General features: G+C 36.5%; 1 protein-coding gene across 10 annotated transcripts in view; it reads right to left on the minus strand.

The window, feature by feature from the left end:
- The window catches only part of RBM26 (RNA binding motif protein 26), a 72964-nt gene that overhangs the window by 41325 nt on the left and 5691 nt on the right, over nucleotides 1-25948 (minus strand). For all 10 annotated transcript variants that reach the window (XM_053665503.1, XM_053665512.1, XM_053665511.1 and 7 more), the window contains exons 2-5: nucleotides 6747-6865; nucleotides 5414-5550; nucleotides 1559-1647; nucleotides 476-693 (exon numbers count right to left, since the gene is read on the minus strand). In XM_053665503.1, coding sequence (XP_053521478.1) covers nucleotides 476-693; nucleotides 1559-1647; nucleotides 5414-5550; nucleotides 6747-6865 — 563 coding nt within the window. The remainder of the gene's footprint in view (nucleotides 1-475; nucleotides 694-1558; nucleotides 1648-5413; nucleotides 5551-6746; nucleotides 6866-25948) is intronic.

The following is a 25948-nucleotide window of genomic DNA, read 5'->3' on the forward strand; positions in this document are numbered from 1 at the left end:
TTTACCCGTTCACTTATTGATGGACATTTAGATTGTTTCTAATTTCTGCCTATTACAAATGAAGCTGCCATGGTCATGTGTGTTCAAGTCTTTGTGTGGAAACACACTTTCATTTCTCTTAGGTAAATACCCAGGAGCGTAATGGCTGGATCATTTGGTAGGTACAGGTTTTATATTTGTTTTTAATATACTGTCAGTGTCCTCCAAAGAGTTCCAGTTTATCTCTATCCTCAACAATACTGAATAAAGTCAGTCTTTTTAACAGTCATGCTGATGGATGTGGCATGGTGATTCACTGTACTTTCAGTTTGCATGAAATAAAAATTTTAAATTTAGAAAAAGCATTCATTTGGACCAAATCAAAATAGAAAAAAATGATGAGAACAATGACAAAATCAAAACAATTTTAAGACCCTAAAATAAGTATTTTCCCAATCAAAGAATCCCAACCAAAATATACACATATATAGCGTACCCCTGCTTCGTGTTCTGCTTCTGCTTCGAGTCCTGCTTCTGTCTCTGTCTCTGTCACGAAGCCTCTCTTTACTCCAACTCCGACTCCGACTGCGGCTGTAACTGCGACTCCGTCCCCGTCTTCTATTGTACCGCTCTCTGTATGAATCTCTTCGAGGAGGGTTTCGATCATAATCTCTTTTACGAGAACGATCATCCTTTTTCCTCTCATCACGACTTCTAAAAAAAGATATGATCACTTCTGTGTAAATAATTTTTAAGATGACACAGGAAAAACTCTAATTAAATGCAAAAGTAATTTAATTCTTACAATATCATAATTCTTTATCACACCATCAGAATACAAACATGGAAAACTCAGACAACGGAAAAATAAACGTGATCTGCTTAAATACTCTAGAACTCCTTTAAGAGAAAAACTCAAAGTCTTATGCATAAAGGCATCTATACATGTCTTATAGTACACAGTCTTATAAACGTATACTTATACACATGTACACTATGTCTGTTCTCATAAGCATGTATCACAGGCACTGTATTCTATGCACCTTTGAAGACCTAATGAAAAATAATAATGTATTTATATTAAAGGGAAACTTCAGGCAAAAAAAAAGTCTCATTGAGATTTCATGGAATTTGAAGTTAAGAATAAAAATAATAACAATAACTAATAAATGCCAAGCTGTCCTAATCACTTCCAGCATCTTCAAATCTTAACTAGATATTCTTGGTAGAAAAAGACTGAGTTACACTTTCTCAGACTAATAAAAGAATAGACATTGCCCTGGCTGGTGTAGCTCAGTGGATTAAGCACAGGCCTGAGAACCACACAATGGCAGTTCAATTACCAGTCAGGGCACATGCCTGGTTTGCAGGCCAGTTCCCAGCAGGGGACACATGACAGGCAACCATACATTGATATTTCTCTCCTTCTCTCCTTCCATTCCTTTCTAAAGATAAATAAATAGAATCTTTAAAAAAAATAGACATTACCTGCCCCTGCATAAAAGATAATCAAGTCTAAACATGTGTATAAAAGATAACCAATGTCTAATCACCGAACATGGTTCAGTGAATTAATCACCTATTTTCTCTGTATCGGGAGCTTGACTGCGGAGGACTATGATTTAGCCTTCTGGAAAACTTCTTCTCTCGCTCTTCCTCCTTTATGATCTGACGTACAAAAAATATGAGTAGAATTTTAGCAACAGTTATTTCTTGCCATGTTACTATTTCAGTGACTTACTGGGTATGAAAATATAATAGCAAAATTGTCATCCTCTAAATGCATCCAAACAAATAATTCTCTAAGTACCATCATTTACTTTAACCACTAAAGACAGGCACGCTGAAAGTTAAAGTGAATCTAAAGAAACTCATAAGCCCTGGCTGGCATAGCTCAGTGGGTTGAGCGCGGGCCTGCAAACCACACGATCGCGGTTCGATTCCCAGTCAGGGCACATGCCTGGGTTGCAGGCCGGTTCCCTGCAGGTCAGTTCCCAGCAGGGGATGCATGAAAGGCAACCACACATTGATGTTTCTCTCCTCCTCTCCTTCCCTTCCTCTCTCAAAGATAAATAAATAAAATCTTAAAAAAAAAAAAAAGAAACTCATAAATGCTTATCTTAGGTAACATTTAGTGGTAAGAAAACATTTTAAGCAAGAGTCCCCATTTTAACATTATTAGTGAAAACCCAACTTTATTCCTTCTTTCAAAAGTCCAATATACATTCATGTTTTGGTTTCATGGATTTGGTCTGGTACTAAACAAATTAAGGCATATAGGAGAAAACATTAGCGCTGACCAAGTCATAAAAAAGTAGAACATCTAAAAAAACAATATACAAGATAAAATAGTTCTTTAGTTTCTCATGTTAGTGTGGCAGCTATATATTTCTCTTTCCTCCTTTCGTATTATATAATTTATAGAAAGCAGCCCTGGAAAATACTCCCTTGTTCAACTCTACTTTGTCAAGGCCAGAATTTTCTATGCTGCACCGCCCAGAACACTGTTTCCATGTGACATTAATAGGTGTTACTAGAAAAAGAAAAGGATTTAGAGGATCAAGACAGAAAATACTGAACATGTAGCTTCTGGAAATGTGATAGGGCTCAAGATTTGCATTTTTAATAAGAACCCTAAGATATTCAGAGGTAGGTAATCTGCAGATAACATAAACACGTTCCCGTGGATGCTGGTTGTCCCAGCACTCCTTTAGGTAAGAGCCTCTCACTATCAAAGCGTTCTACATTGGATCATAAGTTAAATGGAAATCCTATCAGCAGACCAAACTCTGACATTGCTGAAAAGCCTTATTTTAAGAGTTTGCCTTTTTTTTCTTATAAATACTTTTGTTCTCTTGCCACCCACATCAACCCTCCCCCATCCAAAAACACTGGGTACAAATAAAACCCTCCTCAGGCACTTTTTCCCAGTGGCCTCAATGCACACTTGTGAGTAATTTATGTTGACAGATTATCATATTCCACAGCACGTGCTCAACTGGAAACTTACACCCACAGAGTTTTTAATCCAGATTGCCATCTGACATTTTGACAGTCCTAAAAAATCAGTGATAAATATTCGTAACAATTGGTTAAAAAAAAAAAAAAACCTGTCCCGACATATTACTACATAAATAGGTATAGAACTAAGGCTTTGCCACTAACCAGTTTTAGCGGAAGACTTCTTACTGTTTCTCAAACCAAGAGACCATGACTTACTAAAGATCTTTAAAGAAATCGCTCTGGCCAGGTAGCTCAGTTGGTTAGAGAGTTGCCCTGATATGCCAAGGTTGCGGGTTCAATCCCCAGTCAGGGCACATACAAGAATCAACAAATAAATGCATAAAGAAGTAGAACAACAAATCAAGGTTTCTCTCTTTCTCCCCCTTACCCCCGCTTCCTCTCACACTCTAAAAAGAAAAAAATTAAAGATTTAAAACATACTTTGTAATAGCAAAATAAGGAACCAACCCAAACTTCCATCAGTGGGCAAAACTTAAATAAATTATTGTATATATCCACATGGCGTAAGTAGTTGCCAGCACAATAGCCACTATCCCTTTCTTTCTTACTAATGGAATCCCTATACTGCTTGATATAAAATAAGCAGTTATAAAATTACTTCCCATGCAGAGAGAAGTAATGGGGGTGTGTTATGTGTGTGTCTAACTACGTACATATTCATGTGTATAAATATATTTAGGTATACTGGAATAAAATTATATTTCAGAATTATCATGTAATATTATACTTGCATGATATACACATATATCATTGTGTAATAAACACGTGTTAGTTATAATCTGGGGAGTAAGAAGATGTACAGGGGTAAAAAAACAAAAGGTCACAACCGTATCTTTCACCACACAACCATCTCTCAGTACTAATACAATTACCATTTACTGAGAAACCTACTATTTGTCACATACTGTACCAGGTGCTTTGTAGGCATTATTTAACTATTCCTCACAAAAACCCTATAATATTTCCATTTCAAAGCTGAGTAAACTAAGGCTTGAAAAAGTAATGTTTTCAAGGTCACAAAGCAGTGACTAGTAAAGCCAAAATTTTAACCAAGATTTGTTTGACTAAAGCTAGGCTAACAGCAGAAATAGAACAGTTTAATTGCAAATAATTTTTGCTAGAATTACAATCTTTAAATATCAAATTGAAGAAATCAGAATTATATAATTATTAAACAAGAGGGACAATTTTATATATAAAGTAAAAACTTCAAAACTTCTTAAAAAGTATGAGGTCATTTCAAATGTGATAAAGGTCATTATATTGTGCTACCTTAAAAACAGTTCCCTACAGCCCTGGCTGGTGTGGCTCAGTGGATTGAGAGCCAGCCTGTGAACCAAAGGGTCTCTGGTTCAATTCCCAGTCAGGGCACATGCCTGGTTATCAGCCAGGTCTGCAGTTGGGAGTACTGTGAGTCAACCACACATTGATGTTTCTCTCCCTTTCTTTCTTCCTCCCTTCCCTGCTCTCTAAAAATAAATAAATAAAATCTTTTAAAAAATTTGTTCCCTACAAAATGCTTGTGGAACAGAATCAAACAGATGCACTCTCAATCTAACTATTTTCACAGAACACAGATCATAAGAGTCCATAGCTATAAGATACTGTGCAGAAAGGCCTGCTTGAAAGGTAGATCCTTGGCTGGCACCTGCAAACTTTTATTTCCACAGGATTCCCATCATTCCCTGATAATAATAGCTCACTTATGTCTATACTGTTTGTGTACATGGTAGGGCTTATGGTGAACACCTGCTTTCCTCATGAGAATCTAGAACATACTAGGCAGAAAGCACTTATGTGCCTAGACCTAAATAAAAACACTGGACACTGAACTTTAACAAGCTTCCCTGGTTCACACATATTGTTATTATTTCTTAGGCACATCCTGTGCAACTCCCCCGGGAGACACCGGAATCTCGTGCCTGTTTCCCTCCGGACTTCACACCATATGCTTTTTTCCCTTAGCTGATTTGTATCTTTTCAACGTAAGAAATCATAACCGTGACCCTGGCCGGGTAGATGCATTGGTTAGAGTAGCATCCAGATACACCAAGGTTGTGAATCTGATTCCTGGTCAGGGCACATACAAGAATCAACCAGTGAACGTAAATAAGTGGAACAACAGACTGATGTTTCTCTCTCTCCCCGCCACCCCCCACCCTCCTCTCTCTCTCTCTCTCTCCAAAATGCAATAAATTAAAAATTAAAAAATAATAATAGTAATGAATTTTTAAAAAAGAAATCATAACCATGAGAATGACTATATGCTAAGTCCTGTGAGTGCTCCTACTGAGATCACTGAACCTGGGGGTGGTCTTCAACACTTGTGACAGACACAGAAAACACAACTCAGTTTAATTACCCTTTACATGTTTTTAAAGGAAATGTAAGGTTTAACACAAATCCTCACCTCTTCTTTTTTTATATCTTTTTCTTGGTGCTGAAAAAATTCTACCTTTAAGCTTCCCGAAGATGGCTGCTCTGGAGGAGGTAGATAACTCTTTGTATTCACAGCATCAAAAAGTTTTTCCACAAATATCTGTGTCTCTAAAAATAAAACAAGAAAACAAAAAACCCACATATTAAGACATTTGCTAAGATAGTATTCTCCACTTAGAAGCTTCCTAACCAGTGTGCCATGGCACAAGTCCCGTGGCAATACTGGTCCGTTCAGTTTTCAGGATGACGGGGGCAGGAATGGCCAGAGCTTCTCGGCCAGTCACTTCCAGCCACGACTAGTTTCTGTGCACTCTACCCATATGCAAACACAAATATTACCATCGTCTAGATGCTGGCTAATGAAAAGCACTGTGCTAGACAACATTCAAAGTAGTTTCCTAAGGAGCAGTATCTAAATTAATAAGCATCCAGTCATTTTCTTAATCTTTAAAGAAAAAAATATCAGCAGTTTAAGAGCATAAAATTAGTAATAAAAAGGCTTTCTTTATAAATAAGCTATCGATATAATCAGCAGTAATGCTGTTTGTTCAACTTCATTACAATCGGAGCCTCTTGCTTACTGAGTTCCTTTAATACTGTGGATAATCTTTTTTTTTTACTCCTATTAGCATTCATTTTATGATGAATTTACTCCTGAGCCATAAGTTTTTGTTTCTTCAGTTTCTTCTTCTTCTCCCCCCCGCCCCCTTCTGAGCAACCTCCTATACTGGTTCAGGTACAATCTGCTCTTTTCCAGTAAGGATCATCTCAGCGTGGCAGGGACAGCTCATGGATGGGTTAATCTGTCCCTTGGTTCTATAAATTCTACACCGCACCTTGGAAGCTTGGTTCACCCGGATGCGTTCAATGACCAGAGATCTACATCTAAACCCGTAAATTCAGCATTAATCCCTGTATTTTTAAGCATGTGTGGCAAAAATTCAGCACTCTTTTGGGCCACCGACCCTACATTCAGCAGCCCTGTTTGGTTTGGGCACACCTACCAACTCCACCATTGTAACTACAGAATGGGGCACATTACTTCTATGAAGTGATATCCTTCAGGTATTTGGTGGCTTTTTGGATATGCAAACTTTTGATGGCCGAGGTACTTTGTGACAAGGGTTCTCAAAGTGAACACAAAGATCTGAACCTCTTGATCTGCATTATTTTGTGGTTTCTGGGTCAACTGAATACCAAACCATTTTCAGAGGACACCTCAGGCTGCTTTCACGAAGAGCTGTATAATCTTATTTTAAATAACCTATTGAAATAAAGTAGCATCTTTAAACCAATGATCTTACCTTTTTGAAGAAATACATCTAGTTGATCAATACATAATGCCTTTAACTCTTTTTCACTTTTGTCTTTTTTCACCAAAGCAAGAACGTATTTTGCAAGGGCTGACGGATCTGCATCACAGCTAAAGGAAAAAGCAATTTGAAGGAAATTTAACCATAAATAATTGCCCATTCTACAAACTCCACTTACAAACTGACTTAACGTAAGTAGTTTTATGAGTTAATATATATATGTAAAAAGCACCTGGCTTTCAGAAGGCAATGAAGAAATAGAAATTCTCCTTTACACTTAATACACTTTGCATGACGATGCATGCCATTATCATTTGGTATCCTTCCAAATATGTTTTAAGAATTCAGCAGGCTTAATTATTATTAAAAAGAAAAATTATAACAAAATAAAAACAACTTCAAAACATCAAAAACTAATAATTGGTGTGGTATGATAAAAATACCAAAAAGCTTTATCCCCTCCAGTCTTGATAAAAAGCCAGAAAAACACTGAAAAGAAGCATAACAAGAGAAACTTAAAAATATACCACTCCATAATTATTTCAACAACAGAAAAGAAAGTCTAAAACTAGACCCAAACATATATAGGATTTTAGATTTTATAGTGGTGGCATCCAAATCAATGAGGAAGAAATGAACTATGCTCCCTGCTCCTAAATCCCTGACCCACGAAAATGATAAATGTCATGAGGTGATAAAGTAACTTAGTTGCACATGACATGAGGTGTCATGTGCTACTAAGTTAATTTTCATGGTAATTTGTTACTTATCACAAGACAACTTCTCTCATATATCTACCACTATTAATTTGCAAAGATACATGACTATTTACAAAGGCTTGAAGTGGCTTATAACCTAAACAAGGAGAAAAAATCTATTTCAGTGGTACACGAGATTTTTAAAAACTTTTTCTTTGTAATTTACTCCAAAATACTTACTCATACAATTTAATACAAAATATGCATGAAATAACATGGTAAATCAGTATTTTCAGATCTATTTATAATGAGCATGGAAATACTTAAACCTGTGATGCAATAATGTATTGTCTCGTGATGTATCTGTAGATATACTTGTACCTGGCAACCTAGCATCACTGCATAAGAGCCCATGAAACAATACTTATGCATGTTAGGTAACTTGAATAAACACAATCAACTAAATATTAACTGGACATCAAAACTAAACACACTTCAGTTTACAGAAATCACTGTGATGTATAAAACTATCTGTTATACAGTTTCATTGCAACTGCTGTTAATAACAAATTCAGAGTTTCTATATTAAATCCAAATACTATAATTTGATTCAATACTGCTTTGCTTGTTGAGAATTTGCAATTTAATAATAGCTTTTCTAATTATATAACTGTCACTTTGCAATTATCTAAACTAAACCCCAAATCTATTTGTTTCCACGTTAGTTTTTAAACAGAACACTATAGAAGTGGATTAAAATGTTAGCAGCTAAAAAATCTACAGAAGGACTTTGTGATTTTTATAATTATTATGGTCTACAGACCAAGTTTTATAGACAGCTAGACAAAATTCCCAAACAATCCTTGTTAACAACTTCTATAGCAAGCAATTGGAAAAAAATCAAGAATGAATACAAGTCACAACCACAACAGATCAACTACCACACACAAAAAACTGAACTACTTGAGATAGTTTGAAAAGCAGGCTACTTTTTAAAATCTGTTAGACTGAAAATTACATATTACAAAGTTTATAAGTTCATATTTAACAGCAGAATAACAGTAAATTTGTATATGACAGGCAATCTTTGTTAAGTTCTGTAAGAAACTATTTTATTTGTATTCAATATTTTTTAAAACAACAAAGATATGTACTTGCAAATTCCGGCCTAGTAAAAAATAATCCGAAGTAAAAACTGACTCCAGAAAAATACAACGAACTGTAAAACAGTATTACAAACAACAATATGCCAACAAACTGTACACTCTGGACAAAAATGAATAAATTCCTAGAAATACACGATCTTTCACACTGAATCAGGAAGAACCAGAGAATCTGCACAAAGAGATAACAACTAGTGAAACTGAAGCAGTAATCAAAAAGCTCCCAATCAACAAATGTCCCGACCGAATGGCTTCACAGGAAAATTTTTACCCAACATTTTACCTGCTCTGCTCAAACTATCCCAAAATCCAAGAGGAAGGAACACTCCACTCTCAAGTTTATTTTACAAGGCAGGCACTATTCTAATTCCAAAATCACATAGACACTAAAAAGAAAGAAAATTATAGGCCAATACCCCTGATAAACATAGATGCTACCATCCTCAACAAAATATGGGCAAACCAAATCCATCAATACAATAAAAAGATCATACATCTCTCTGACTGGTGTAGCTTAGGTGGTTGGTTGGGCATCCTCCCATCACAAAGCAAAAGGTCACCTATTAGATTCTGATTTTCGGTGAGAACATATGCCTGGGTTACGGATTCCGTCCCCGACAGGGTCATATGCAAGAAGCAACCAATCAATGAATTGGTTAGCAATGAATTGGGTACATGAATGCATTTTTCTCTCCCTCTCTTCCTCACTCTCTAAAAAATAAATAAACAAAATGTATAAAAAAATAAACCATATACCATAATCAAGTAGGATTTATTCCAGGGATGCAAGGTTGGTACCATATCCGCAAATCAATAAAATGTGATTCACTATGTAAGTAAAATGAAGAAAAAAAGAAAAAAAACACATTATATAGTACATAAAAAAAAAAAGCATTTCATAAAATCCAGCACCCATTTATAATAAAAAACACTCAGAAAACTGGGAACAGAGGAAACATGTCTCACCGTAATAAAAGACATATGTGACAAACTCACAGCCAACATCACCTTCAATGGGCAAAAACTACAAGCGTTCCCCTTAGGATCAGGACAAGACAGGGATACCTGCTTTCACCACTCTTATTCAACACAGTACTGGAAGTCCTAGCCCTGCAATCAGACAAGAAGAAGAAACAAAAGGCATCCAAACTGGAAAAGAAGAAGTAAAAATACTATTATTTGCAGATGACATGATACTGTACACAGAGAACCCTAAAGAGTCCACCAAAACAGTACTAGAACTGATAAACGAATTCAGTAAAGTAACAACACACAAAATATACATACTGAAATCTGTTGCACATTTATGCACTAACAATAAACAATCAGAATGGGAAACTAAAAAAGAATCCCATTCACAATTGCTTCAAAAAGAATAAAATACCTAGAAATAAATTTAACCAAAGATGTGAAACACCTGTACTCAGAAAATTATAAGACACTGAAGAAAGGAAGCGAAAGAAGATACAAATAAGTGGAAGCATACACCGTGTTCATGGATAGGAAGAATTAACACCATTAAAATGTCCTTGCTACCCAAAGCAATCTACAGACTCAATGAAATTCCTATCAAGATACCAATGGCATATTTCACAGAACCAGAACAAATATTCCAAAGATTTATACAGAAGCACAAAAGACCCCAATAGCAACAGCAATCTTGAGAAAGAAGAACAAAGTTGGAGGAATCACGCTACCTGATATCAAGCTACGCTACAAGGCCACAGTAATCAAGACAGTATGGTACTGGCACAAAAACAGACATAAAATCAATGAAACAGAACAGAGAGCCCAGAAATAAACCCGTGCCTTTATGGTCAATCAATATTTGACAAAAGAGGCAAAAACATACAATGGAATAGAGATAGTCTATTCAATAAATGGTGTTGGGAATATTGAACAATTACATGCAAAAATTGAAACCACACCACTTTCTTATACCATACCCAAGAACAAACTCAGAACCAAATGAAGTTTAAGTGTAAAACTTGAAACCGTAAGAATGCTAGAAGAAATCGTAGACAATAAAATCTTTGACATTTCTTGTAGCAATAATTGTTCTGATATATCTCCTCAGGCAAGGGCATAAAAAATAATACTAAACAAATGAGACTACATCAAACTAAAAAGTTTCTATGCACGACAAAGAAAACCATCAACAAAATGAAAAGACAACCCACCAAATTAGAGAACATTCGCCAGTGATACATCTAATAAGGGGTTAATATCCAAAATTTATAAAGAACTTACAAAACTCAACACCAAAAAAAAACAAACAATCCAATTTAAAAATTGGCTAAGGACCTGAAAAAAAAAAAAGAAGTGTCTACTTCTCCATAGAGGACATACAGATCAGCTAATAGACACATGAAAAGATGATGAAAGTCACTTATCTTTAGAGAAATGCAAATTAAAACCACAATAAGATTACCACCTCACAGCTGCAAGAATGGTTGTCATCAATAAATCAACAAACAACAAGTGCTGGCAAGGATGTGAAAAAGTGAACCCTCCTGCACTGTTGGTGGGAAGGCAGATTGGTGTGTCCACTGTGGAAAGCAGTATGGAGATACCTCACAAAACTAAAAATGGAACTGCCTCTTGATCCAGTGATTCCACTTCTGGGAATTTATCCAAAGAAACACTAATTCAAAAGAATACATGTCCCCCCATGTTCATGGCAGTGTTATTTACATTAGCCAAGATTTGGAAGCAGCCCAAATGCCCATTAGTAGATGAGTGGATAAAAAAGCTGTGGTACAGTTACACAATGAAATATTACTCAGACATAAAAAAGGAAATCTTACCCTTTGCCACAGCGTGGATAGACCTGGAGATCATTATTCTAGTGAAATAAGCCAGTCAGAGAAAGAAAAATACCATATAATTTCATTCATATGTGGAATCTAATGAACTAACACACAAAATAGAGACAGTCTCATAAATAGAGAGCAAGCTGACAGCTGTTGGAGCAGGGTCTGGGAGGTGGAAGAATTGACCAAAAAGAAGAGAAAGAAAAGTTATTGATACTGACAACAGTTGTGGTGACTGATGGGTGAAGGGGGGTAGGGTTTGTGAAGGAGGGTATGGGGAGATAAATGGTGATAGACTGAGACATAACATGGGGTGGTGAAACATACAACACAGTGTACAGATGATGTGTTGTAGAACTGTGCACCTGAAACCTGTACAATTTTGTTAGCCAGTGTCACCTCAATATATTCAATCAAAAAAATCTGAACATAAGCTATATTTTTGTAGATAAGTTCATATACATGAACCTATCATGTATATATCTGTAGATATACAAAGTTTAATAATATATCAAAATGTTATGAATCAGGGACAGGAAAAGTGTGTTCTCTTTTTATCTGTCTTAATTAGAAGTGCCAATGCTGCATCATATCAACATCTAGCAATGATAACCTGCTATGCAAAATTAATTATGTACAAATGTTAAAATTACCTAATAAAAAAATTATATACACATAGTAAGGAATCAGTTACTTTAAAAAACTGTTTCCATGGCAAGCAACATTGATTATTCACTATGTACTTCACCACACCAGTTTGTTATCTGAATGATACATATCTTTGTCAGAGCCAGACTTTACCCTCTGCTATATACTGCTAGTATTCTGGAAATGTGAAATTAAAGTGGGGCGGAAATCTTCTTTCAGATTAGAGACCAAAAAATCAGATTCTGAAAATGTATAAAGACAAAGGACATTGAAAAAGTGGCAGACTTCATTCTCTTCTTAGCACATAGAATTCGCAGATTCTATATTCCATAAGTACTTAGCCCAGCAAAAACATAATCTGCCAATAAAGCATGATTTTAACCACAGAGCAATTACCCTGAGTGTGTGTGTGTTTGGGAGGGAGGGAACAGTGGGGTTAGGGGGAGGGGAAGGGGGGGAAAACGCAAAGAAAACCAGAAACTACAAAATAAGGCAAGAGACATGACCTACCAGTAGCACTGGTAAAAGGTTTGGTACAGGTGGAGCAGCTAAGTATTTTAGTTAATAATAAGTCCAATGAGATAAGATATGAAATGGTTGGGAGAAAACTTAAATCATAAAGACTCAAAAACAGAAAACTGAGAACTAGAAAGGAAACAGTTGTCCTATGCAGTCCAGAGTGCTACTGATTTCACTCTAGGTGCCAACTTTTGTAAATACATAAACAAACTCAAACAAATTCTTAGAAAATGACTAGAATGGTAAATGGATGTCATTATTCGATAGCTTAGTAGTGATTCTCAGTCTGTATAATTAAAACGCCAGAGAAAATTTTGTAGGTTTTCAAATAACTGAAGGCCTATCACAAGAAAGGACCACATTTATTCCATGTAACTTCCATGGGATTTACATTATTTTACTGTATATAATGTGCTCCTATGCATAATGTACACCCAGGTTTTGGACCCAAACTTTCAGGAAAAAAATCTTTCACTTTAATTTTTTAATTCAATTTTTACTTACTTATATTTAGAAACAAAACTGATTACCCTATTTCAGGGTATTATTTTGCATATGGATATCATTATTACTTTCTAAAATTACATTTTAATGCATAAGCATAAATAAAAGATGAAAACCATTTACACAAATATGGAATTGGCACTACCCACGTATAATGCACACCGTTATTTTTCCGTCAAAATTTTAGCCAAAAAAGTACGCATATACACAGGGAAATACTCTAGTTAGAACCAGTAAGTGGAAGCAACATATTTTGTCTTAAAATAAAGACAGACTTTTTAAAAATGATCAGAGGCCTCACAAAGGCAGAATAAACTGCCTGAGAGAAAGACAGTTCTCCAACAAGCATGGATGGAATAGCCCCTGACAGATAAGCACTGGATTGGATAGTAAATCCCTCACAAACCTGAAAGAATAATCCTTAGGTCTAATTTTGTTCATGGGATATGGTGTAGATATATGAAATACAGTATTCTTTTCAATTATGATCTATAAATATTAGTAATAAAAGCATTTTAATTACATTCTACAGATAAAATACATGTTATGTAAGATACTTTCATCAAAATTCAAAAATAGACTTTCTTACTCATGTGTGTAGCTCTAGTCCTAACATAGTACCTGAGACAGAATACTGAAAGAGAGTATGTACAAATCTATCTCGCTAGATCAATATAGTTCACTTTTGTCAGGGATCCTTTCTTTAATCTTCATCAAGTTCTGAAAAATAAAATAAATGTATCATTTATTATTGTCTAAATATGCCACTTATCTTTCAAAAATATTCAATAAGCACCTACTATGTTGGGCACTGTTCTAGATCCTGAGGATACAACTGTGGGGAAAAAAATAAAGTTCCTGTCCTCGAAGACTACATTGGGGGTGTAGGGAGGAGACTGACAATTCATAGATACATTCAATGTATTGTTTTACAGACAAGTGGTCTGAAAAAAAATAATGCAAGGTAAAGGGATAAAGTATAAAAGGACAAATGAAAGGAAGGCAAAGAAAGGAATAAATGTATAAGTATCTTAAGGTCATCAGGGAAGGATTCTGATAAAATGACACAAACGGATCAGATTTAAATACAGAATGAAAACAGAGTGCAAGCAAGCATTTTGGCTCTCTGGAAAAAGGACACTGCAGGCCAAGGTACCCAACAGAAAAGGGTTGAGATGGGCACTTACTTCACACATGAGGAAAAAGAGTCCAGTGGGGTTGGACGAAGTAAGCATTCATAAACATTCAGATTTCTAATCTCTCATCCTTGTAAGGATTTAAAATCAATGGCTTCAATGAGCTTTGAAAAATTTAAGATGGCTATGAAGTCATTCAAACCAATGATTTTGAAGGATAAATATAAAATTTTATCAATCTCTGAATATATTGTGTTAAGGATACAACTAATAATGATGGCCTTGAAAAGCATAGGGCTGACCATCTTAGGGGGTCGTTCACTTCCAGTTGTTATCTGGGGAAGTAATATACACACACTAAGAAGTTACAGAAGCCACTGCAATGCAAAAATCAAATGTTATAAGAAAAGTCTCCCTCCAAAACTGAATTCTCTTAATACTTTAAATAACACAAATTAAATCAGCACTAATATAAAGGTTATAAATTACTCCTCCTTACACATTCATCATATTAGTTTTTATTTTTTAATTAAAACTTTCAAAATAGTAATAAAAGTTTTAAAAAAGCTAACATCTAGTACATCTCAAAAACTTTTCTTTTACTCAAGTTTCATAGAGGCTTTAGAAATTTAGAAAAGATAACAGATAAAGTTTAATCCAAGCTTCCATTTTCAGTGATCTTGAGAAGGAAGAGGTGGAGGTGGCAGTGGGAATTTAAAATTAATTTTAAATATGTTAACTCAGTAACTTGAGAACACGAATATACACCCACATCTGTTCCCACCAAATTTTCACTTTACATTCAAGAAAAATACCTAATTTGCATTAGCCATGCTTCTATTGTTCTGTACTTAGAATACTCTTAAGAAATCCAAATTCCAGGCGTAGGTAAACATGGCTCACCTCCTCACACAACCACATCAAAATTACAACTGAAGTATAGAAAAACCATCACTCAGAACCATCAGAATTGAGTTGAATGGGAAGTGTGAAAACCATGGAATTAAAGAAACCACATCCATCCAGACTGGTAGGAGGAGCAGAGACACAGGATGGGCTGGTCCCACATGCACACGTGGTGGGTAAAAATTTGGCAGGGCTATCTCTAGAGTGGAGTCCCAGCCCCATAACAGGCCCCCAGCCCAGGGTTCCAGTGCCAGGAAGATAAGTCCCTATGACTCCTGGCTGCAAAACCCAGCAGAGAATGAGTGGGTGGAAGAAAATGCTGGAGTCTCAAGTAGTTCCTCATAAAGATTCCACACAGGACCTCACCTACTCAGACTCACTCCCTCTGAGCTCCAACACAGGGGTAGCAGTGTGAAAGGCACCAGTGGCATATGGAGAGGAACTGAAGTGTCTGGCATCCAAGCAAGAGCTGGAGGATTGCTTTTTCACAGACGGGAAAGCAGAAGCATAAGTCCTTTTTCTGAACCCTTCCCCTAACACAGTCACAGAGCTGGCAGGCAGGTGGCATATCTGAGACTCCATCCACCTGGCTAACACTGTTTGCCCTGCACTAGAGATTCCAGTGAGACTCCATTCCACCCAACTTATGGCCCACTGAAAGTGTTAATGGTGACTTTTCCATATGAATGGTTGATCTTGGCACATACTTTGTAACTTCCTAAATCCTTTCAGATAAGCAAGGACTGGCCCCAGTGAGCTGCCAGCCGTGCTATGTGGCTCCGGGCCCCACACTAGCAGCAGCCAGCCTAGATTCACAAGTTGACTGGCAATGTCCAAGCCCAGCACAAGTAGCAACCACCTGAGACTGCTTTATAGTTCATGCAAGGTGCCCTGAGCAAAACACAGGTGGGAGCTGAACTTGGCCTATACCACCCAGGTAACCCCAGGGCCAGCTCATCCAGTGGACAGCTACAGACCATGTCAGAGTACCACCACTCTGCCCCTGCACAGCTGATCCTCCAGAGGGCAGAGGTTGGTGGTCAGTGGTCACAGCAAATCCTTGCAAGCTGACTGGCCTGGGTAAATCCCTCCCACTGACCTGCCAACAGCAATCATGGATCAACCAAAAGAGTGGGGAGTACTCAGACCACAAGAAGGGCACACCTCAAATACCCAGCTTAGGGTAGAGGTTGTTCCACTGGACCCCACAGGAAACCTACTACATTAGGTCACACTACCAAGACAGGGAGTCATAGCAGCTCTACCTAATAAACAGAAAAAACACAGAGAGGCTGCCAAAATGAGGAGATAATGACACGTGACCCAAATGAAAGATCAGATCAAAAATCCAGAAAAAGAACTAAACAAAATAGAGATAAACAATCCATCAGATGCAGAGTTCAAAACACTGGTTAAGAATGTTCAAGGAACTTACTGAGGATCTCAGCAGCCTAACAAAGATCCAATCAGAAATGAAGGAGACACTAATTGAAATAAAGAACAATTTACAGGAAAACAACAGTAGAGTGCATGAAGCCAAGAATCAAATCAATCATCTGGAACATAGGGAAGCAAAAACAACCAACCAGAACAAGAAGAAAAAAGAATCCAAAGAAGCAAGGCCAGTAGTATAAGCAGCCTCTGGGACAACTTAGGTCCTACATTCAAATGATAGAGGTGTCAGAAAAAGAAGAGAAACAGCAAGAAATTGAAAATCTATTTGAAAAAATAATGAAATAAAACTTCCCTAATTTCGTGAAGGAAATGACATGCAAATCCAGGAAGCACAGAGAGTCCCAAACCAGATGGATGCAAAGAGGCCTATTCCAAGACACATCATAATGAAAATGCCAAAAGTTAAACATAAAGAGAATCTTAAAAGCAGAAAAAAAGAAAAGCAGGGACCTACATACAGCCAAGACTGCTCTACCCAGCAAAGTTACCATTTAGAATCAAAGAGCAGATAAAAAGCTTCCCAGACAAGAATATACTACAAGAGTCCCTCAACACCAAATCATTATTATATGAAATTTTAAAGGGACTGAAAAAGAAGTCAATCAAAACTATGAACAATAAAACAGCAATAAATACATAAGTGAATCTAAAAAACAAACTAAGCAAACAAGAAGAACAGATACAGAATCATGGAAATAGAGAGTATTTTGATGGTTGCCAGACAGGAGGGATGTTTAGGAGAATGGGTGAAGAGGTGAGGGGATTCAGAAGTGTGCTTCTGAAACATCAATGTGTGCTTGCCCCTCGCGCATCCCCCATTGGGGACCTGGCCCACAACCCAGGCATGTGCCCTGAGAATCAAACCAGCAACCCTCTGGTTCACAGGCTAGCACTCAATCCACAGAGCCATGCCAGCCAGGGCCTATATTAAATATACATTTTACATTCTAATTCGTAACTAAGGAAGAGTTAAATTCTCTGGGAAAGGGTTCTGCCTGCCAAAGGCCACCACTTCAGTTACTCATAAGCAACTTCACGTTCTACTTAGTTACCAACAGATTACAGAATGAAACACAGTAAAAACCTTAAACTTACAAGATGCCCAAACCCTCCTCCCCACGTTAGAACAGGTGTTAAAATCTGGTTACTATGTTTTAAGTACTGTTCCCTTTCAAATCGACTGGTCCTCTAAACCAAACTTAAGAGGACTTAGAGGAAAGTCAGCCTTTCCTTGAAGCAGTCTGGTATTGTGGGAAACAAAAACAAAAAGTGAAAAACAAAAAAACAAAAAACACTGGACTAAACTCCAAAAACCCAGGGGTTTTCACAATTCTAGTCTAGTGTTATCTTAACTTTATTCATTAGTTACATAATCCTGGGCTAGCATTTTATTTCTCTCTAAGCTTCAGCTTTCTCACTTTCAAAACAAAGGCACTGAGCCATATGGTCTAAAAAAATGGGTCATTTTTTAGGAATAAAATGCTAAGCTTTCACCACCATTGCACTCCCTCCCCTCCTCTCATTTCCAGGAAGTTTTAGTTCACTTAACTTTAAAATAATTAGTATGTAATAAAAATTGTTTTTCCTGTAAGTCTTTTTCAAGAGCCATAGAATATACCCTTTTCTGAACATTCGAGAGCAAATCTTAAACCTTTACGAGAAATAAATAGTAACTGAATTTTAAGAAGAAACATTTTATATACTTTTCCTAAACTGCCAGACCTTCAGATCTGTAGTATTTTTACCACTGTTACATGACCACTACTGCTGTGCCTGCCTGTTCCCCAGACAAGGATTCTGCCACAGCTCCGTCTACCTTTTCCTCAGGTCAAACCACAAGGTGTTATGAAGTATCTAATAATTATCACATTATATAACTGCATACTAAATCACAGGGTATATTAACCAAAACTCACAAACAAACAGGTCTCAGTGTAGATTATGGCAAACATAAAAGTTCACTTTAGTTGCACCTTCCTCCCACATCCTGACTGCTGAGAGACCGCCCTGATATATATATTCAGTACATATGTACCAAAAATATTACCTTCCCTTTTCCTATCTCCTGCCAATGTTCAAATTCAGGTATTTCACAACTCGCTCTTAAAATAAGAATTTTTTTAAACCCACTACCTAACCTTCCTTGTCTCCAAAATGCTACTGTCTAATCATACCTATGGTGTCTCTGCACACCATAGTATCAGTCTTAAAAAGAGACCTATCTGATCAAGTTATCCCTTACTTTAATAATCTTCCCCTCTGTCCATAACCTAGTTCCCAAAATGTCCGAACACTTTGGCATGGCAACAAAACCACTTTTTAAAATGAAATACCAACAGTAACGAGCTGGATTCAAAAAACTCTTCCTGACCATAACGAAGTCATAATTACTCACACAATTTTACTGTCCTTCCAATTTTGGCTGTTCAATGTCATCAGCAACTTAAAAACTTAATACAATCCAGACTGGTCACTGCAAGTTTATGAAAAAGTTTTCAAAATTGAGCCAATTTCATAGTTTTCCTGTTATAAACAATTAAACTTTTAAAAAGGTAAAATAAGTACATGAGGTATTATTAAGGAAATTAATATAAACATATAACTGACACACTGACAATTTCTTATAAAATATACCCACAAGGTCCTAAGTCATAGGGCTAAAAGTACTTCTTGTTGCATTTAAAAGTATATCACAGATGTCAGCATCATGGCAGGATGAGTGTCCCCCTTTCTTTCCTTTTCATTTACAACTAATTAGACACCCATAACTGAAAAAGAAAGCCTCTGTGCAACTATCAGAACACCCAAGAAACCCCTCCATCTGTGTGTCCTGAAAGTTGGGAGGACAGGGCCCAGAGAGGTGGGGAGCTGGTCACTGATGGCAGAAAAGGTGCTGGCCAGTACAGCAGCAAGCTAGAACAACCTTTCTGGAAAAGCGGTGGAGGGTCAAGGCTGTGAGTGGGGATCTGCGATGGCCATGAGTACTACAGCTGAAGGGACCAGCTGCTCTCCCTGAAGAAAGATCACAGTGACTGAGGGAAGAGAAAGGGAAGTAGACAGACAAGGAGAACTGAAGGAAAAGTGTCTCCCCACTGTCTGCCCCAGGAGGCAAGAAGACCAACCAGGGAAATCTGGGACCCTCTGCACTTAAAGATCCCCCTGGTAGGTTGTGGGTGCATCCAAAGCCCCAAGTGCTAAGGACACATCTTCCCAGGCTTTGCCACCACACTTTTGCCTTTTTTTTTTTAATGCTCCCACTCCCAAACTTTGCAGCAAGTCAGCTCCATTAAGAAAAACAAAAACTTGTGCTATAGCGCCACCTTCTAGAAAACAAAATAACTCTTAACTACCAACTTAGGACTGGTAAAGCTAAGAAAAGTGTCATTTTCTAGGACAGACCACATGTAGGACACAAGACAACTCTCAATAAATTCAAGATGAATGAAATCATACCAAGTAAGAATCTTCTCTGACCATAATGCTATGCCTACAACTCAATCACAAGAAAAAAGCTGAAAAAACACACCAAGACATGGAGGCTAAATAACATGTTACTAAACAATGAATGGGTTAACAATGATATCAAAAAGGAATGAAAAGATACCTCAAAACAAAATGAGAACACCACAATCCAAATTCTGCACAACACAGAGAAAGCAGTCCTAAGGAGAAAATTTACAGCATTATAGGCCCATCTTAAAAGACAAGGAAAAGCTCAAATAATCTAACTTTACACTTAAAAGGAACTTGGAAAAAAAACCCAGAGTGAGTAAAAAGAAGAAAATAACAAAGATCGGGGCAGAAATAAACAAAACATAGTATAAAACAAAACAAAACAAAACAAGGTATCAATGAATCCAAGAAATGATTCTCTGAAAAGATAACAAGAAAGACAAACCTTCACCAGACTCATCAAGAAAAAAGAGAAAAAAAGCCAAATAAATAAAACTGGAACTGAAAGAAGTAACTGACACCTCAGAAATATGGAGGATTTTTAGGAAAGTATGTATTACAAACAACTATAAGCCAACAAAATGGGCAATCTTGACAAAATGAGTAAATTTCCAGAAACATACAATCCACCAAAACTGAATGAGGAGGAAACAGAGAATATGAAGACAGATTACAATTAGTGAAACTGAAGCAGTAATCAAAAAATCCCCAACAAACCCCTGGACCGAATGGCTGCACAGGTGAATTTTACCAAACATTCAGAGAAAAACTAATGCCTCTTCTTCTCAAACTATTCCAAAAAGTTCAAGAGGAGTGAAGGCTTCCAAGCTTATTTTATGAGGCTAGCATGATCCTAATCCCAAAACCAGATAAAGACACTACTAAGAGAGAAAATTATAGATCAATATCCCTAATGAACATAGATAGTAAACTACTTAACAAAATAGCAGCAAACCAAATACAGCAATACATTAAAAAGATCAAACACCATGATAAAGTAGGATTTATTCCAGGGATGCAAGGTTGGTACCATATCTGCAAATCAATAAAATGTGATTCACTATGTAAGTAAAATGAAGAAAAAAAGAAAAAAAAACACATTATATAGTACATAAAAAAAAGCATTTCATAAAATCCAGCACCCATTTATAATAAAAAACACTCAGAAAACTGGGAACAGAGGAAACATATCTCACCGTAATAAAAGACATATGTGACAAACTCACAGCCAACATCACCTTCAATGGGCAAAAACTACAAGCGTTCCCCTTAAGATCAGGACAAGACAGGGATACCTGCTTTCACCACTCTTATTCAACACAGTACTGGAAGTCCTAGCCCTGCAATCAGACAAGAAGAAGAAACAAAAGGCATCCAAACTGGAAAAGAAGAAGTAAAAATACTATTATTTGCAGATGACATGATACTGTACACAGAGAACCCTAAAGAGTCCACCAAAACAGTACTAGAACTGATAAACGAATTCAGTAAAGTAACAACACACAAAATATACATACTGAAATCTGTTGCACATTTATGCACTAACAATAAACAATCAGAATGGGAAACTAAAAAAGAATCCCATTCACAATTGCTTCAAAAAGAATAAAATACCTAGAAATAAATTTAACCAAAGATGTGAAACACCTGTACTCAGAAAATTATAAGACACTGAAGAAAGGAAGCGAAAGAAGATACAAATAAGTGGAAGCATACACCGTGTTCATGGATAGGAAGAATTAACACCATTAAAATGTCCTTGCTACCCAAAGCAATCTACAGACTCAATGAAATTCCTATCAAGATACCAATGGCATATTTCACAGAACCAGAACAAATATTCCAAAGATTTATACAGAAGCACAAAAGACCCCAATAGCAACAGCAATCTTGAGAAAGAAGAACAAAGTTGGAGGAATCACGCTACCTGATATCAAGCTACGCTACAAGGCCACAGTAATCAAGACAGTATGGTACTGGCACAAAAACAGACATAAAATCAATGAAACAGAACAGAGAGCCCAGAAATAAACCCGTGCCTTTATGGTCAATCAATATTTGACAAAAGAGGCAAAAACATACAATGGAATAGAGATAGTCTATTCAATAAATGGTGTCGGGAATATTGAACAATTACATGCAAAAAATGAAACCACACCACTTTCTTATACCATACCCAAGAACAAACTCAGAACCAATTGAAGACTTAAGTGTAAAACTTGAAACCATAAGAATGCTAGAAGAAATCGTAGACAATAAAATCTTTGACATTTCTTGTAGCAATAATTGTTCTGATATATCTCCTCAGGCAAGGGCATAAAAAATAATACTAAACAAATGAGACTACATCAAACTAAAAAGTTTCTATGCACGACAAAGAAAACCATCAACAAAATGAAAAGACAACCCACCAAATTAGAGAACATTCGCCAGTGATACATCTAATAAGGGGTTAATATCCAAAATTTATAAAGAACTTACAAAACTCAACACCAAAAAAACCCCAAACAATCCAATTAAAAAACTGGCTCAGGACCTGAATAGACACTTCTCCATAGAGGACATACAGATCAGCTAATAGACACATGAAAAGATGATGAAAGTCACTTATCTTTAGAGAAATGCCACTATTAAAACCACAATAAGATTACCACCTCACAGCTGCAAGAATGGTTGTCATCAATAAATCAACAAACAACAAGTGCTGGCAAGGATGTGAGAAAAGTGAACCCTCCTGCACTGTTGGTGGGAAGGCAGATTGGTGTGTCCACTGTGGAAAGCAGTATGGAGATACCTCACAAAACTAAAAATGGAACTGCCTCTTGATCCAGTGATTCCACTTCTGGGAATTTATCCAAAGAAACACTAATTCAAAAGAATACATGTCCCCCCATGTTCATGGCAGTGTTATTTACATTAGCCAAGATTTGGAAGCAGCCCAAATGCCCATTAGTAGTTGAGTGGATAAAAAAGCTGTGGTACAGTTACACAATGGACTACTACTCAAATGTAAAAAAGAAAATCTTACCTTTGGGATGGCATAGACAGACCTTGAGAACATTATGTTAAGTGTAATAAGCCAGCCAGAGAAAGACAAGTACCCTAAGATCTCATTTATAGTGGAATTTAATGAACAAAATAAACTAACACTTCACAGATACAGAGAACAGCCTAACTGCGATCAGAGGCAAGGGAGTTGGGAGGCTGGGTGAAAAAAGTGAAGGGATTCAGCAACAAGATAAAAAAACAATAAAAAATCCTCATGGACACAAAGAAAAGTATGGTGATCACCACAGGAAAAGAGATGGGAGAGGCAGACAAGGGTAAAGAGGGGATAAACAGTGATGGAAGACTTGACTTGGGGTGATAAATACACACTATAATATACAGATGACGTATTATATACAATTGTACATCTGACACCTATATAATTTTATTAATCAATGTCATCCCAATAAATTCAATACAAAATAAAATAAAAACAATAATTTAAATGACCCTATGTTGCTACAAGTTATAAAATGTCTTTGTAAGTTTAACTTCTTAGTTTTCATTAGAAATTGATTTTAATAGTTGAAATTTCAATATATGTAGGAATAACTTTTTTTTGTTCCAGAAGGACCCCATCCAGAAAGATGTTCTTTCTCCTTACAAAACAGAAAAAGCCTACATAAATAAGCAGGCTTTTTTAATGTTAAATTGTGTAGGATGCATTATAAAGCAAGTGAAGGAAAAAACGGTAGGGTATATTGTATCAGCAAACAATGGTTGTAAATTAAGTCAGTAGATGGGGCTCCAGAAAACCCAAGATGGCCACTTGCTTCTTGCAGGCTCCCTGGAAAACCCCATTTTTTGTTGTTGTTGTTTTTTGCATTTCTTCATGCATTATAGCGCACTTATGCTGGACTTAAATTAAATGAAAAAACATGACATAATATTGAAGGAGACATCTTATGTAATTGCCAAGGTCCAATAAAGTCACTTTAAGAAAATGCCAAGTTGGTAAATGCTTCCTTTCACAATCAGCTCCCAGGAGAAATAGGCTTTAAATATCACTGACTGCCGCCTAGAGACTTTGTTTATTGGAAAGATCAAATAAAAGACTCTCTACCATCACTGGAAGGAACTTTATGGGCACCTACCCTTGAATAGATGTCTACCCCTATCTCTGACACTCATCTCCACCTACAATGGACATCAAAAACTCCTCTAAGATGAGAAACCACTAACATTAGAAGTAGGCAGCTATCCCAAGATACCAGCAAGGCCTGTATACCTAAAGTCTCATGCTGAACTCTGAAACCATTGTCTGTCTTTACCTGTCTGCCAATAACATGAGTGACAGTAAGTTATACTTATTCTTTGGGTTTTTCTATATACTACAACTGTTTATGATTACTGAAGATGTGTAAGATAACTTTTAATAGTCTTATGTAAGACTATTTATGTAAATTTTATGGCTTATGTAAATTTTAATACTAGATGCAAAAACTCACACCATGATTGAACACAGAATGACCCAGGGTCGTTTTCCACAATGAAGGCCATAAGACCTGAGTGCCTTCCCTTTACCTACCCTTCCCTTTGGGGAAAATTCAATCTCAACTCCCATCCCAAGCTTACCCTATCACCCATCCCCAACAATCCACCATTTCAGTAAGATGACATCTATACTGAGACTTCCTAGAAATGAGCCTTCCTAGCGCTACGAGACAATACAATCTGACCAAAAAGTTGGTCATCAATGCATCCTTTGGATTAACTGATCAAATGGGAAAACTCTAGACAAAAAAAAAAAAAGGTTTCTAAAATAAAACCGACAAGTCCAGTGATGGAAAGTAACCTCACAGAGTGATCTGATCATAAATTCCTAATTAGGCAGGTCACGGTGGGTAGTCCAGGGAGCACATAATCTTGTCAAGTATCTTCTATCTTTCGTCCACCCAACTTTAGGTAATCTTCCTTCCTTCCCTCCCTCCCTAATTCCAAATGTATAAAAGAAACTGCAAAACTGTTATTTTCAGAACACTTCAGATTCTGCTGCCTGGCAATGCCATTGGTTTGACTCAAACTCTTTTAAAAATAAAAATTCTCTACAGTTTTGGATATTCATTACATCAACCCCCGAATAATCTGGAAAAAAATGAAAAGGCAATAAAGAGAATCCAGAGAACATTTATTTTCAAAAATATAGTCTGAAATTCAGATAAGAGAACCGGGTAGATATACAGCTAAAATTGGAGGTAAGAGCTTAGAGCTTAAGGTTTTGAAGAGTGGTTAAGTCCATAATAAACATGTGAGAAATAAATACATGGAGTAGAGGTTATCTTGAAAAAGATCTGAAATTCAATGCAAATGTGCATGAAGTATATGCAACATCCTACAGAAGTAAGTCTTTAATTAAACTTTTAAAGAATCTACAACACATACAAAAAAATTTTAGGAGCCACTGCATGGATTATAATAGAAACCATCCGTGGGAATGATTGGGAATGGGTAAGATGACATGGCAGGAGGAGAAATGGTTGAAAAACAAAAAAAGTCACGAAAAAGGAACTTGAGAAATACAACTAAAAGGCAAAAAAAAAAAAAAAAAAGAGAGAGAGAGAACTAAAGAAATGATTTGAGAAGAGAACCCATAGTATTAGGGAATCAAGACCTCAAAAGTTTAAAAATATAAAAAAGGCAGCCATCAACATTGTGCATTGTTATATGCACAGGTCAAAGAAGGTAAAATTTTATATCAAATCTTTACATTTAGTAAACAAATCACTGGTTAACACTAAGGTAAGCAATTCTGGTTGAAAATAAGCAGTAAGAAACTACTATAAAACATTAAGAAAGATGGCTGGAGGCAAGTGAATGAAAAATTAAAGATTGACTACTATATTTCAACAT

The sequence above is a fragment of the Artibeus jamaicensis genome, unplaced genomic scaffold (genome assembly GCF_021234435.1).
Source record: "Artibeus jamaicensis isolate MK-2021 breed Jamaican fruit bat unplaced genomic scaffold, CSHL_Jam_final contig_415, whole genome shotgun sequence".
Lineage (NCBI taxonomy): Eukaryota > Metazoa > Chordata > Mammalia > Chiroptera > Phyllostomidae > Artibeus > Artibeus jamaicensis.